This window comes from Chionomys nivalis, chromosome 11, assembly GCF_950005125.1.
Source record: "Chionomys nivalis chromosome 11, mChiNiv1.1, whole genome shotgun sequence".
Taxonomy (NCBI): domain Eukaryota; kingdom Metazoa; phylum Chordata; class Mammalia; order Rodentia; family Cricetidae; genus Chionomys; species Chionomys nivalis.
In genome coordinates, this window is record NC_080096.1 from 46,476,048 (window position 1) to 46,491,209 (window position 15,162).

At 47.6% G+C, this 15,162-nt stretch overlaps 1 protein-coding gene across 1 annotated transcript in view; it reads right to left on the minus strand.

Annotated features, from left to right (window-relative positions):
* The window catches only part of Cachd1 (cache domain containing 1), a 229,875-nt gene extending 215,070 nt beyond the window's left edge, over positions 1–14,805 (minus strand). Inside the window, exon 1 of the mRNA XM_057784644.1 lies at positions 14,108–14,805. Within this exon, the coding sequence (XP_057640627.1) occupies positions 14,108–14,347 (240 nt within the window). The 5' untranslated portion in view covers positions 14,348–14,805. The remainder of the gene's footprint in view (positions 1–14,107) is intronic.
* Positions 14,806–15,162: the final 357 nt, after the last annotated feature.

Sequence of the window (15,162 nt, forward strand, 5' to 3'; positions counted from 1 at the left end):
CTCCCGACTCATCTAACCCACTGCTAGGATGGGTTAGAGGTGTGTGGCACTACCAGAGCTAGCATTCATAGATATAAAGAATAAAATCCAAGGGGTGGGGAATCCAGCACAACTAAGATGCTAGTCAAAAATGATCCAAACTACTGAGGCAGTGGTGGCACATACCTTTAATCCCAGCACTCGGGAGGCAGGGGCTGGCAGTTCTCTGTGAGTGTGTGGCCAGCCTGGTCTACAGAATGAGTTCCAGGACAGCCAGGACTATTACACAGAGAAACCCTGTTTTGAAAAACCAAAAAACCAAGAAAAGGATTAAAAACTTTCCCTTATTTTATTGCCCCCCCCAAAGGCTGACAGTGGCTATTACAGTGGCCATTTGCATCCTGCCTTTTGCCCAAACGAACGGGTTATGCAGCAATCTTAATATGTGGATTGAAGCCACCCAGTTCTAAGAGATCAACTCCAAGGTAGAATCTGGTTGGTGCATCTTTTTGTTTGTTTATTTATTGTGTGTGTGTGTGTGTGTGTGTGTGTGTGTGTGTTTTCTAGACAGAGTTTCTCTGCATAACAGTCATGACTGTCTTGGCATCTGCTTTGTAGACCAGGCTGGCCCCAAATTCACAGAGATCCGCCTGCCTCCGCCTCCCAAGTGCTGGGATCAAAGGCATGCACCACCATCACCTAGCTATTTTTTTGGTTTTTGAGACAGTTTCACTATGTAGCCCTGGCTTGCTTGGAACTCATTTTGTAGACCAGGCTAGCCTTGAACTCAGAGATCCTCCTGCCTCTGCCTCCTGAGTGCTGGGGTTAAAAGCATTTACCACCATGAGCAGCTTAACTGGGATATGTTTATGGAAACAGAACTCCTAATGTCCAAAGAGAGTGTGTTTAGCAGGATTTCGCTGGAGCATCTGTCAGTGAGCAGGGAAGACGGACTTTCTGCAGGAGGGTGTAACCTCTGGAGGCCTGTAATTACTGGATTTATTTTATTACAGCCTGAGCTTACATTAACAACCAGAGGTTGGGGAAGTCAAAATAGAAAGGCAAGATGAACCAGTCAGGCAAAATGACTCTAAAGCAGAAGTCAGTTCAACAATCTTGTGCCTCAAATGTTCATGGTTTCCCATCTTGGCCAAGATAAAGTTCAGATAAGGACCTCCATAGAGATGCAGCTGGCTTCCATCGACTCCCATTCCCATCCTGGTTTGCTTCCTTCCCTCAGTCCTCCCTCTGGAGATCCCTAGGCCCTCATTCCCTTCACACAACTGCCCAGATTCTCCAGCCACTCTTCATCGACACCCCAAGAGGCTGTTTGTGAAGGCTATCTTAACCTGCTCTATCTGCACACGACGTGGTCAGTCCTGGTCTCTCATCTTTCTTTAGCTCTGCATGTTTAAATGTTGACTTTTCCTCTCTAAGGTCCACAGGCCCCTCCAAGTCAGGGCCTCTGTTCTGGCTGCTTCTTCCTAGAATCCTTAGAAGTGTGCTGCTACATGCCCAGGGCTGAACCACAGATCATAACAGACTGGCTGACTCACACAACCTAGAGACCTGCACAGGCTCTGGTAACCTCTAATCCTACACGATGCTGTCTTGATCAGATAAGGACTGCAAACTTCACAGCTCTCTGATGAAGACTGTATATATATCCCAATTATCACTCTTTCTTTTTAATCCTGGATGTCATAATGTTTTCTAAATAATGAAAGGAAGTTTCCTGGGGAGGACAACGTTACTCGGAAACACCCACCTATAGCAGCAGGACGGGTACGTATGGGAAGAATAAAAAGCACATCTGAGTGAACATACAAACACTCTAAAGAAAAAACCATCAGGCTCCCGGAGCTGGCGAGATGGCTCCGTGGGGAAAGGCACTTGCCAGCAAGCCTGACAGCCTGGGTTCAGTACCTGGGACCCATATGGTGAAAGGAGAAAAGCATCTGACCTCTGCACTCACGCCATGGCACAGAAATGCCCGCCTCTACACTAAATAAATGCAAACAAAAGTGTAAATGATAACAGAAAAGTTTATATTATAATAATAAAAATCAAAAATTTTATTTTTAATTATAAAATGAAATCAGGTTTACTTTTAATTGTAAAAATAAAATAAAAAATTATATACGTATTTGTATTTATATCTATATTTGTATCTGTAACTATGTATATTTGTATTTATAAAAATTAAATTAGATCAAATGTTTGATGTTCACACAGAGATTCTATGGTAAACTGTCAAAGCTTCAGTAAAAAGTGAAAACTGTCCTCCTCTATAAAGAACACATGTAATCCCAGCACTGGGAGGCTGAGGCAGGAGGATTCCTCAGCCTAGGCCATCCTGAGCTACATAGTGAGAACCTCCCTCAAAAAAGAACACATTTCAATATACGTAAGCCTAAAACTACAGATAGGTGGGGCAGGGGGTGGAAAGACACCTGAGTTACCATGGCAGGATTCTATTACCACAGTCAGGGTCAGTCCTGGAAGGTTTTCATTTTAGTAAGAAAAAGAGTTACACAGGGAATGAGGGTTTGTCTTTTTAATTCCAGCCTAAGAACCAAGTGGCCACATTTGTATTATGTTTCCTGGAAGCCGCAGGGATTGTTTACATTGGAAGAGAGAAACAAGTGGCCTGCCATAAATTTGCTCCAATCTTAAGAGCTGGTCACCTTCCCACGCACCTGCCCCGTTCTCCCAGGCAGCATCAGTAAATAAGGCCAAGAACTAAACACTGACTAACACAATGCTTGCCTGCGAGAAGTCAAAAAACAGCAGAAGAGTTCCGGGCGCACAGTCTGTGTTCAGTACGCACTCCACAGATCAATCAATACCTAATCGATTCTAACCTTGAGGGAAAGGAGTTCAAACGTACAGAAATGTCTCCCACTCTTAAATATTGCCAGCTTTCTCTACCACGAGTAGGCCAAACATCAAATCCCACTAATACTCGGAAATTTGTATCCTGGGCATTGTTCTGGATCATGGAGATGTTTGAGGTATTTTCAGTCTTTATGTAGCAAGATCGCAACCATTTCCCAGTAAGTCTAGAAGGGTTAATAAAACCCACATAAACACAATGGGGAAAGCTAATTTGGAATAGTAACTACTAGAGAGATACAAAGTCTAGCATTCAAAGGTCCTTGGGCAGTTCTTGCAGTCCAGACTTCATTTCTGGGATTCTCAAGGTAGGTCACAGACAGTGCTTACCACCCTAAGACTCCCCAGATCAGTGAGTCTGGGCCCTTTCCTGTGGGTGATCGCTCTCCACCAACCCCCCTCGTCCTTCTATAACTGTTGACCAGGCTTATCTAACTTCAATATGAGAGATAGGTATGCAAATAAAAAATGCCACCTGTTTCTAGTTTATTTACTGACGTATTATTAGTTATTATTATTATTAATCAATATTTTGAAGATATGGTCTATGCTGGCCTACAACTCACCATGTAGCCAAGGATGACCTAGAACTTCTTGATCCATCTCTTCTCTTCCTGAGTGCTGGGATTTCAGGCCTGGGCTACCACACGCTGCTTTCATGGTCATCTGCATGTACACTTAACTCTAGAAAGGTCAAAGGCCTATAACAGGTGTTTACAATCAGCAGACAGGTTCATCTTGCCCAAGACTCACGAAAGGCCACCATTTCTTTCTATCAAGAGAGGAACAATGAGATCAACTCTGAATAGCCAAGACTGTCTCCCTCCAAAAATTCCTCAGTTTTCCCAGGGTATTCCCTTCCGTCCTTCCTTCCTTCTTTTCTTTCTTTCATGCTTTTTTTCAAATAGTTTCTGGGAAGGGAACAGAGCAGTCTAAAGACTGCACACAGCCACTTCCTGCAGCAGCAGCAGCAGCCACGGGCCTCTCACCCAGAGAAGCTGATGAGGGCATCTGACCCAATCCAGCATCTCCTCTGTCAAGCTGCACCTTAGACAGAAGACAGCAAAAGCAAACAGCACAGGAGGCCAGCAGTGTCCTGCAGAGGCACCAAGTGGGCCACCAGCCCACGGTGCTCCGATGAGTTAGTGAGGACTAAGGATAAACAAGATCCCATAGGCCTTTCTATGCTTTTGATATTTCGAGATCAGGGAGTGGGGAGAAGCGAAATATTTAAAACACACAATCCCACCTCTAGCAGGCACACAAGTATCCTGAGACACTTTATAAACAGCTCACATTTATAACAAAGAGACAACATAGCCAGCCAGATGCTTATTTCTCAAGTCATTCAGTCAGTAACTGCCGAGGTGTTATGATTTCTCGGTGATGTTTTTAACTCAACATAGTGACCTGGAACTATAAAGACCATTTAAAGTAATTTTATATCGGGAATGGAGTCAGAGTAGATTGATGAATCAGTGTATTTGTGGGTAGTCACTTCTGGCCATTCTTTGGAGGGAGGGAAGGAGGGGGGATGGAAGGAGGGGAACATAAAGATGCTGGCCAGCGTACAGTAGAGTCCGCCTGCCTTGCTTCCTAGGATGGGCCTTATCAGTTCCACCACAGCTGAAGAGATTCCAAATTGCTTCCTGACACACTTGGATTTTCTCCTCTTAGGAATTCCTCCCTTCCCGCCTTGACTGGCAGGCCTCTTCCACACCGCAGCAATGCGGGACAGCTAATTATCTACCGATCCACCTTGCTCTGCCGCACTTGGCAACTTTTATCTGCACAGGACAGCTGCACCCTGCGCGTTTGAAGTGGCACGTCAGTCTCTGCTAACGCAGCAAGACTTACATCCCTAATGAGGCCTCCGCACTTTGAAGGAACAACTCAAAGCCTAATTAAAAATTCAGATTCGTTCTCACCGGCTTGCTGATTTTTTTTTTTTTTTAAAAAAACTGTCCTTCCACCAGAGCCTCGAAGTATCTTTTAAATATTCCATGCAAAATATTATAACTTATATTTCTAAAAATCCAAAGGAAGTTAAGAAAATAGGGGCCATAGTCTTGGGCTCTGTGCGTCTTCTAAACATGGTTCTGGTTGGAAGAGAAAACACCACTGTAGATAAGAATATAGGGCATGGGCTTCCACTGCGCATGGATCCCAGGGCAATGGGGACCACAGCCAATCTGCAGTTGGAGCCACGAGGGATTTGGAGGCAGGAACTTTCAGGCTGTAATTAACTCAGTTGGCTGCAGAAAGTTTAAGGAAGAATCCATCTTTGAACTCAGAAAAAGAAAGCAGGGTTAAAAAAGATGTTCCAATAATAAATGTCATTTAGGCTGTGTCACCACCGAGTCAGACTCCTCCACAGAAGCACTGCAAGGTCCACTAAAGACAAACGGAAGGACTTCATATTCCCAGTAACTAGGGGGAAAGATCTAAGTAAGTCCTTTAGTTCAGTTTCAAAACTGAACTTTGCTTGAAATACCAGGTGACATTTCCTTCTGTGGCTCTTACATAAACAAACACTAAAGGACCAAAGTTGTTCTTCCCCTAACCCTTTTCTAATACTTTGCCTTTTGTTGTTGTATTTATGTTTTGTTGGTTTATTTATATATGTCTTTACTTTTGTGGTGCTGGGAATTGAACTAAGGACCTCGTGAATGCCAGACAATGGCCCTACAGCTGAGTCCTATATCCAGTCCTACTTTCTCCTTTGAATAAAAAGTTAATTTAGTAGTAATGGTAATCAGCAAGTAATTAATTACATTTGCCCTTGAAAATAGTACCTAGCATTCTGTAAGTCTCAGCACTTCTGAACTTCCTTTAGTGGCGCATTGACTTTTAAGTACTAAGTGACAACTTAAAATCATCTAGTCGGCACCACGCTAAACCATCACCTTCATGATCTCAACCATAAAGGAGCGCAACAGTTTCTAAAGGAGGAATGTTTGGGGTTGAGTCAAACTTCATTCCCCACTCAAGGTAAAGAGAAATGGGACTCCCACAGTATCAGGCCACGAGAATGATCAGAAGGTCTCCAAAGACTGAGTACAGTTACAACATATCCCTAGCAGAATCTCCAGTGAGCTAGCCTCTCATTGGTCTGTAGCTTCCAGGTAACAAGTCACTTACAAATAAGAGCAATTTATTTGATTGTCTCAGCCTTGGTACCCAACGATCAGGCAGTGCGCAATAGAACATTATAGAGGGTAAGGCTATTGCATTTGGCTCTGTACTGTTCTGGAAAGAAGCAGGCTGGCTCTCCTTGAACTGAACCTGGGGATATGGGAAACGGAATTGGAGCAGGCCCTGGCAGGTGGTGTTGACCACCACAGTTTGAGTCTTCAACCTCTTTGTTGAGTTTCCTATGTTCTAGGCTTGCTCCAGACTCTGGATTCCTTTCCCCAGAGCACACCATCTCCAAGCCAAGGGGTTCAGGCACATAAAGCAGCTGGTTCTGAACCAGAGAGTAAGATGCTGCCAGCTATGTCGAAAGAGCAGGAGGCTCTACTTGGAAAGGCGAGCATTAGGAGATATATGGTGCTAGCCACATCCTTCAGGCCGTCATCTATCCCTGCACGAAGATCTACCCTAGGCGACACAACTGCAAAGACAATAGGTTCCCTTCTCACTCAGGCTAGTATGGGTAAGGGATGTCGAAAACAAAGTCTTGACTGCTAAAAAGATCTAGGGGTCCCACAACCTGACCTCTCCCTCCTTACTCAACCTATCCCATGCCCTTTCTTCCCTTCTCACTAAACTTCAAATCCCAATGCCATCTTTCCACTCTTCAACAGGAGCTTTCTGGGAAGGTCACTCTTGGACTTCCCAACTTCCATTAATCCCAGGCTAGACCCTTTCCCCGTCAGACACATAAACACCCCTGACACCCTTTCTTCAAGTATCCAGAAGGCGTCTTAGAATTGGGTCACTTTGTAAATTAACTGATATCTCAAGCCTACCAGAATGGCTGGCACAAAAGAGACACTGAATAAGTAAGTATCTGAAGTCATCTCTCAAGGCAATGTACTTTAGCACACGTCATCAGAAACTTCTGCTCTGGGACTGCACAGAAGTTCTCTTCCAGCAGGGGTAAGAACACAGGCTGTTCTTACAGATACCGCAAGTTCAGTTCCCAGAACCCAGGCCACAAGTCTAACTCCAGCTTCAAGGGCTCCAATGGCCTCTTCTGGCTTCCAATGGTACCCACATGCAAATGTGACACAGACAAACATAAATGAATATTTAGAAAAAGGAAGAAGGAAAGAAAGCATCTTCCCCAAACCCTGCACACAGATCTGCCTTTATCGTCCAGAATCCGCTGATATTTCTATCCCAGACACTAACCAGTGAGTGGCCTCCGGCTCAATCTTGCCTGCAATGAGTTTGTCTTGGCCCTGTTTCACTATTACAATTCATCTGAACCGGGCTGGAGAGATGGCTCAGAGGTTAAGAGCATTGCCTGCTCTTCCAAAGATCATGAGTTCAATTCCCAGCCACCACATGGTGGCTCACAACCATCTGTAATGGGGTCTGGTGCCCTCTTCTGGCCTGCAGGCATACATACAGACAGACTATTGTATACATAATAAATAAATAAAATATTTTTAAAAAATCATCTGAACCAATTGCCAAAATTTTAAGAAGCAAGGCTTTTCCACGTCTCCTGAAAAACAAAGCAAGATAATGGCACCAGCCTGGACAGTGTCCCTCCCCATATTGCCTCTGGGCAACCAGAGTGGGCACAGAGTAGCTCCACCCTCCTGCAGCCCTGCCAATTTCTCCCAAGTGCAGTGCCCCACTCCCTCCTACTGACCTATACCCAGCCCACTTCCTTCCTTCTGCCCAGCTGACCTTGGGAAACATGAGATGTGGCAACCCTGAAAGGGCTGTAAATCACAATCATGGCAATTCTATCCATTCTGTCTTGACAGCCTAAGATGGTGTTGCCTTCCTAAGGAGAGGGGAACTCATGGACGAAGATGCTAGACACGCCCCTTACTCCTGGATCTTGCAGCCCCCCGTTGTGCAACGAGGCAAGCAGTCACAGACTACTCAGAACACAAAGGTGCATGGAGAAACTCTTCCTCTTTGGTCCTCAAAAGTCTCCCACTTAACAGTTTGTCTTATCCCCCAATCACTCTGGGCACAGAACCGGGCAGATGTGGTTCGCACATGTGCCTACACTAAATCCCAACCACAAGAAAACAAGAACCATCACAGCCTCGTGGGAAAATACGCAGGAAAACAAGGGACAGAAAATGTTACTGGGGGAGACCTAGAGGTTTTCTATCCTCAGGGCTGGTCGCCGGGCAAAAGGACTAACTATTTAAAATCCTACACAACAGGAAGTCCAAAGAAAGAAAGCACTTCCAAACACTCATGATGATAATAAATTAAATTGTAATGCGATTTGAAATGCTACAAACAAAACTTCAGAATGTGGAGTTGGTTCCCTATCACCTGGCGGAAAGGAAGAGCAGGTGGAGGCAGCAGCAGACCCAGCCTGGTCGCCCACTAGTGAGCAGCAGCTGTTTCAGCTGGAGGAGAGAGATATGTGTACTCTTACAATATTTTCTTTGGTTTTGTACGTGAAAAAAAAAAAGACAACTTTTCAACAAGTTTAAGAGTAAATAACTACAAATTGCACACTTAGTACTTTCTTCAGACACCCCAGAGGGCGGTTTGCCGGTACAAGCTTGAGGTCTGTACATGATCCCCAAGAAACTCCAGAACAGAAGCATGGCCGCTTTGAAAACCGGGTATCCGAGGGTGAGATGGGCCCTTTGCAGGAACTGCACGCTTCTGCATTCTGTTTTCTAACCTCACACTGAGCAGACCACGCCCATTTTTACATATTTATATTTCTGTTTATTGAATGCTCCTCAGCAGGGCCTTGGGCTAGTCTGGTTTTGGTTTCGATGGAGTTTTTGTGTGTTTTTTCTTCTTCTTGAAAATATACCTCCTCCTGTGAACCACATGAAATGAGAAGACACGGAAGTTCAGGAGGGTTTAATAACATTTGGGAAGAAGTTACACAACTAATAACTGGCTGAGTCAAAACTGCTGTCACCGGTGCCCCCATGATACTCTGAGGTTCAGCAGATTCTTACAGAGTCCAGAAAGATCCACAGTGAGTTTCACTCCACCTCCCAGCAAAAGGCAAGTTTCAGAAGGCTCTCACCTAACCTACCCACTTAGGCTAAAGGAGTCAACTTGGCAACCAGAAATAGCACCGACATGTTATGAAGTGTGAAACCATGGCTTTCCCCTTCCCAAGCCCAAGTACAACTCAAGCAGGGCTGGCAGAGAAACTAATGAGCGCAAGGCACGAAGCCAGCCAAGGCAGGCTTTAGTGTGGAGGAAGTCCAGCCAGCACTAAGACAACAGCAGTCAGCAAAAGTCATTCAATATGTTTTTCCTTGGGTCCATTCTTAAGTTCAACTCAGAGTCACCTATAATGGCTCTGCTTTCTTCTGCTCCAAGTATTCAGTTCCAGAAGGAAGAAATAACAATTTTCCCACTAAGATTTTATACAAACATACAAACTAATCCACATTATTTGCAAACATTGTTTTTCTTCTAAAATAGCCTGTAGTGCACCAATACATATTTAAATCGATCAAAACCAGGTTATGCCTTGGATGGTACACAATTTAGAGGAAAATATAAGCCTCACCTAAGTCTGACTGAATCAGCTGATGGTTGCAGTCCAGCCCCTGAAACATCTATGACCAATCACCACAGACAGTGAGGGTAGCCAAAGAGATGAGATACCACACTGGATCTTCTATACGGAGAGGTGGAGTCAGAGCCAGCCTTCTGGCAAAAGCTGGAGCTACACCAGCCTCCTCATTCGATGCCAGCAAAGAGATGAGCAGTGTCTGAAGATGGCTGATCTGCTCACAGCTGAGGCTGCTGCTTCTGCTTTCAGCATTCCACTAAAGAGGCCCAAGCAGCTAACTTCTTAGATCGCCGCAGAATAGAGCAAGGCCGTTCTGTGGCCCTGTGATACCCTGTTCCCCACCCCTGTCTCTCTGCTACAGTGCTCACCAGTACCTTCTGACTCCTCTAGGCCTTGTCACTCATCCCGTGTATCATTCTGCTTCCTTTTGGGTCTATTTCCACCACTAAGAGACAAAGGGGTAGGAGTAGGAGTGGGGACCAGGCCTTGGCCACCTTTTAGCACCAACAGAGTGTACCTCAAGCCCTCTCGGAGAAGAAGCCCTCTACTCCAAATGTGTTAGAGATATACCAAAATGAGCAATGATTTGTGTGGCTCCGTCACTCTCTTGTTGCACAGGAAGGCTATTTACAGCATTGCTGTCTTCAACGGACACCTCTGCCTACCCAGGCCCTTCTATGCCTGAAGTCACCTCATCCTGGCGGCTGCTCTAACTGAGATGAAGCTCCACCTCTCACTTCTGATACTCTTTTTGAAAGGAATCCCCTCTTCTTTTCTCTCCCTAGGCCCCACACAGCAGCTGTCTGACCAACCTGCTGCTGTGTCTGCCAAGTTCACAGCAAGCACGCCCAGCACAGCAGAGCTCACACCAAGGTGGGCACACTGGCACCAAGCCAGACCCTTGCTGTTAGGAAGCCTCAATTGTCATATAATGTTAAGGGGGCCTATAAAATGCCTGATGAAATAGCTCCCAGGGTAGATAAGCCTTCTAACAAGCAGGCATTGGGGAATTAAGCATTTTACCTGTGCAATCCTACCTCTTCTTCAAGGCCAGTGGTTCTCAATTTTCCTAATGCTGCAACCCTTTAATACAGTTCCTCATGTTGTAGTGACCCCAACCATAAAACTATTTTCGTTGCTACTTCATAACTATAATTTTGCTAGTTATGAATCATAATGTAAATATATGTGTTTCCGATGGTGTTTAGCAAACCCCCTGTGAAGGGGTCTTTTGGAAACCCCACCAAAGGGTCGCGACCCACAGGTTGAGAACTAGTGTTTAAGGCAAACCCCTTAAAAGGCAATGTAGGAATATCTTCTTGTAATTCCCCAAACACCTAGCACCGAGCTAAAAACTACCACATCCATGAACATTTCTCAGCCACCGCTTCATAGTGGCATGTGTTATATATACACAGTGATAGCCTTCCTGTGTTGGGAAGTCACACAGCACATCTTAGAAGAATCGCTACCAACCACTGGACAAATGAAATCACCCAGCTAGCAAGTAACTTCTTTGGAATCCAGATCTCAGGGACACCCCTGGGGCTCTTTCCACTGTGCAATACCATCCACCCAAAGCTTGCTGCATCCCTTTCTGCTCCCCACACCCCAGCATCGATGGCTTCAGGTCACCAGACTCCTGAGGAGACAATGACTAGGTTTCTGACTTTCACTCATGATCTATGATGTCTGCCGCTAGGGAGGCAGTCTGCAGTGGCAGCTTTCCCAGGAAAACTGATTAGTGCAAACCTCATTGCTTAAACATGGGGGTCGTTATTTTTCAAAAGAACAACAAAAAAACATCAAAACAAAAACATGAGCAAGCAACCTCAGTTGGAAAACTTTTCCAAAACAATTTGTAAGACAGATTGCCTTTCAGTCTTCTCGAGGAGCAAGCACAAGAACGGTGTCACGGGAAGCCCTAGTATGGAAAGGCTGCTTTGCCTTTGCGAGTTTCCTCGCTCAGTCTCCGGTGAGCAATGTTTGCAGAGACTGGGAGCTCCAGCAAAGCAACGGGCCTCACTGGGAAGCTACTCTACCGTTTCTCCAAATGAAGAGATGCTTTTGGAAAATTTCCGCAGCAAAACGACTTAAAAGGCCTGGAAACTGGCTTTAAAAATTAACAGGTCTACTGATAGTTTCTCATAAAATGCCAAGGTTAAATAAAACAAGTCAATCCCTTCACTGGGGGTGAAGGGGGGGCGCAGACACTCTCTTCCTGCAAAGGGGCAAAGTCTTGATGTCTGTCTCAACTGTGTGTGTGTGTGTGTGTGTGTGTGAAAGTCATCCAGCTCCACTTAATAGCCACATGGGCTATTTGTCGCTGAAGCACCAAATCCACATTCCAGAACAGAGGGCACGTCATCTTCATTTTGGGCAAAGGGCCCACATTCATTTCAGACTCACTGAACAAACCCCAAAGTTCACATGCTCTATGCTAAAAGCCAGAAGTCTAACAGGCACAGGATTTGTTATGCACAAGTACTTCTCCCAAAGCTGGCAAATCTAGCTCCTTTCAAAGGAGACTCTCCCTGCAATAAGGAGACTCTCCCTGCAATTTCCCAGATAGGAGCAAGTGGCAGATCCACGCTCAAGAAGAGGAATTTAAATACAGTAAGCACCTCCCTTTCAAAAAAGGAGAGAAGCCACTTTACATTTTGCCAGACAAAACCCTGTCCACAGGAGGTCCCTTTCCACAGTGAGGTTGCAGAGGTGTTAGAGAGACCCCAGTTGGGAGGAGATAAAGGGCCATTTGGGCACACACACCCCCTACATAGACACGAGGTTTTTTCCTAAGTGTCTCCCTACCTGAATGACAATGTCGCAGGATCAGATTTCACCTTTTGTCAAGGACTAGGGTGAGAAACAGTAAAACTGCTGCCAGAATCTTAGAAACAGCAAGCCTTCAGCTTACAGGAAGGGGAGGGGGTGCCATCCCTCATTCTGCCCTAGAGATGGGGTGAAGGTGGCAAAGGCCGCCTAATCCTGAAAGCAAAACCTTAAATTGCCACACATGAAATCCCTTTTAATAAAAGAAAATCCTCTGTGGGAAAACACAATTCTGTGTCTAAATTAACGCATTCACCAATGCAAAGCAAATCTGGAAGTCTTTCATTGCCTCCAAAAGCCCTTCTGGTCAGGAACCAGAAAATGCACATGGAAGAAATTAAAACTGAACCTAAATGTAAAAAAGGTGACAGGAAGTAACCAAAGATGCACTTTCAAAGAGTAGCTGTTATGGTGGAAATAAAGAAAATCCCACTCCGTGGAATGTCAGGCCCGGGTTTCTGCAAGTAAGTGAAAATTTACCCTCCCAGCCATTATCACACCACCTTAGAAAAGCCAGCGTGGAGAAGAGCTGTGGAACTTGCTTTAAGCAAACTGCAACCTTTTAGGAGGCCAGGGAGAGAGGAGGTTTTAAAAAGAAAGCCCTCAGAAACCTGAATCCCAAAGAGAAGCAAAAACACCTCGCCCATGGGAGGTGGAATGGTCAGTCTAGGTTAGAAATCAGAAACCTATTGAGACCACATTCCTGAAAACTTCGGTCTTTCGAAGACCAATCCCGATACTATTATTGCAGAAATGCAGAGTCTAGAGAACTAGTCTGTTTCACTGGTTTCACACTCGGAATGTCATCTCATCAGTTCTTAAAGGAGTGGGCCTTCTCCGCCAAGATGAGAATAACGGCGCGATAGGATCTCCAGGTGGTTGCTGTCTAGCAATTTTTACAACTGTGGGTTATTAGTAGCATTGTCAGAAATCCTTATCAGCCGAAGGCAATTAATCTACAACCCTGGAAAGGCCGAACCGGTAAACACGCTGGGAAAAATGGAAGCCCTTCACCTTGTCCTTCCTCCTCCCAGCAAAGGCACACACAAACCAAAAATTACACAGCAGACAAGCACGCGACCGAGGGCCGCAAGAACGGAAAGCAACAAAAAAGAGTCCCCACAGGGACTGGAGCTGGGGATCTTCCAGGCCAGCCCGTCCCCTCCCCCAAAGCGGCAGGGTAGGGAGTGCAAACCCAGGCTGCTAGGCAGCCCGGACCCTGGCCGTCCTGCAGCTCGGCGGACGCTCTGTCTTCCCTCCCTCGCCAACTCGTGCGCCAGGGACCTCTAGGACGCTGGAAGGGTTCAAGGGGGAGTGGTGGGGCCTTAGAGAATGCCCGGAGTCGGGCGGGACGCTCTGCCCTGGGATGGGGACACAAAGAGGGAAAAGGAGTTTGCAGGAGTGCCGGGTGAAAACAAATCTGCGAAGGGAGAGAGTGCAAACTGGGGAAGGAGCTGCGGGTAGACCGGAGAATCCCTAGCCTGCATAATGGGGCCAGGGCTACGGAGTGGGTGGCTGTGCTAGGCAAAGTGGGTGAGCTCTGCAGAGGGGGCAGCGGCAGACGAGTACACGGGACAGAGAGGATTCGATGTGAAGGAGTGCGGGAGACGAAGGGTCCCGCAGCCTGCAAGAGAACTCATTGCAGCCCAGAGGCTCTGTGCAGCCGGAGAGCGCTGCAAGTGGGGCGGCGCGAAGAGGGAACCTTACCTGCATGGTGACCACCCCCAGCTCCTCGGCCGCCAGCCTCCGCATCTGACTCGCCAACACTTGTGCCTCGTCCAGGATGGAGAAATCGGCGTCGGCCACGGCTCCCAGGATCCAGCATGCCACTACGCAGAGCAGCCAGACGGGTGGCCGCGGAGCTCCAGGCCAGTCAGGGCAGCGGGGACAGCGGCGGACCAGAGCGGTCGGCCTCACGGTCTCCTCTTCCTTGGGCTCGCGGGCCATGCCGCCTCCGGCCACTCCCCGCCGACCGGCTCCAGGCGCTGGCCGTGGGAGGCGCAGCCCGCCAAACTTTCCGGTCTCCTGCGCTCCCGGCTCCGCGGCGCGGTGGCGGTGGCTGGCAAACTTAGGGGGCGCCCGGCTGCAGCGCGGGCGTGCAGGCGGCCACCATCGCCCGGCGGCGGCGGCTCCGAGACCGCGACGCCCACAGGCCGGGCCGGCTGGGAGCACAGGCTGAGCAGCGCCGCCTTCGCTTCCCCGAGTCTCGGCGCAGCCGGGAGACGGCGGCGGCGCCACCAGTGCTTGCGCGAATGCGCGGCTGGGGCGGACTCCGGGAGAGGAAGGAGAGGGAGGTTTAAAAGATCCAAGTGAGAGAAGAGAAAGGAAAGAAAGCGGCGGGGGAAAGGGAGGTGTCTGGTGCCACCACGCTGCGCTCCGACTCCGTACACTTCCCGGCTCCCCTGCTGCCGCGGCTGCGGTGATTTATGGAAAGAGGAGGGAGGCGGGGAAAGTCCCGCGCCCGCCCCGCCTCTCCCTCGCCTGCACGGGGCGACGCCCTGGGACGCTGGGGGCCCGGGACGCTGGGGACCTGGCTTCCACAGGACCCGCCTGACCTGGGAAGGAGACTACTGGGACCTTCTCATGGCTGGTCAGGCATTCTTTTGCCATTCTCCCCACCTCGGCCCACTCAGGCGATCTCGGGTCTCACGCGTTACAGGTTCCATCCATCCACCACCCAAAGTCCCTTTTAAGTTCGAGAACTCTGACTTTCCGCCTGACAGAGATCTGGGAAGGAGGCAACTGCCGTTTGAGCCTAACTC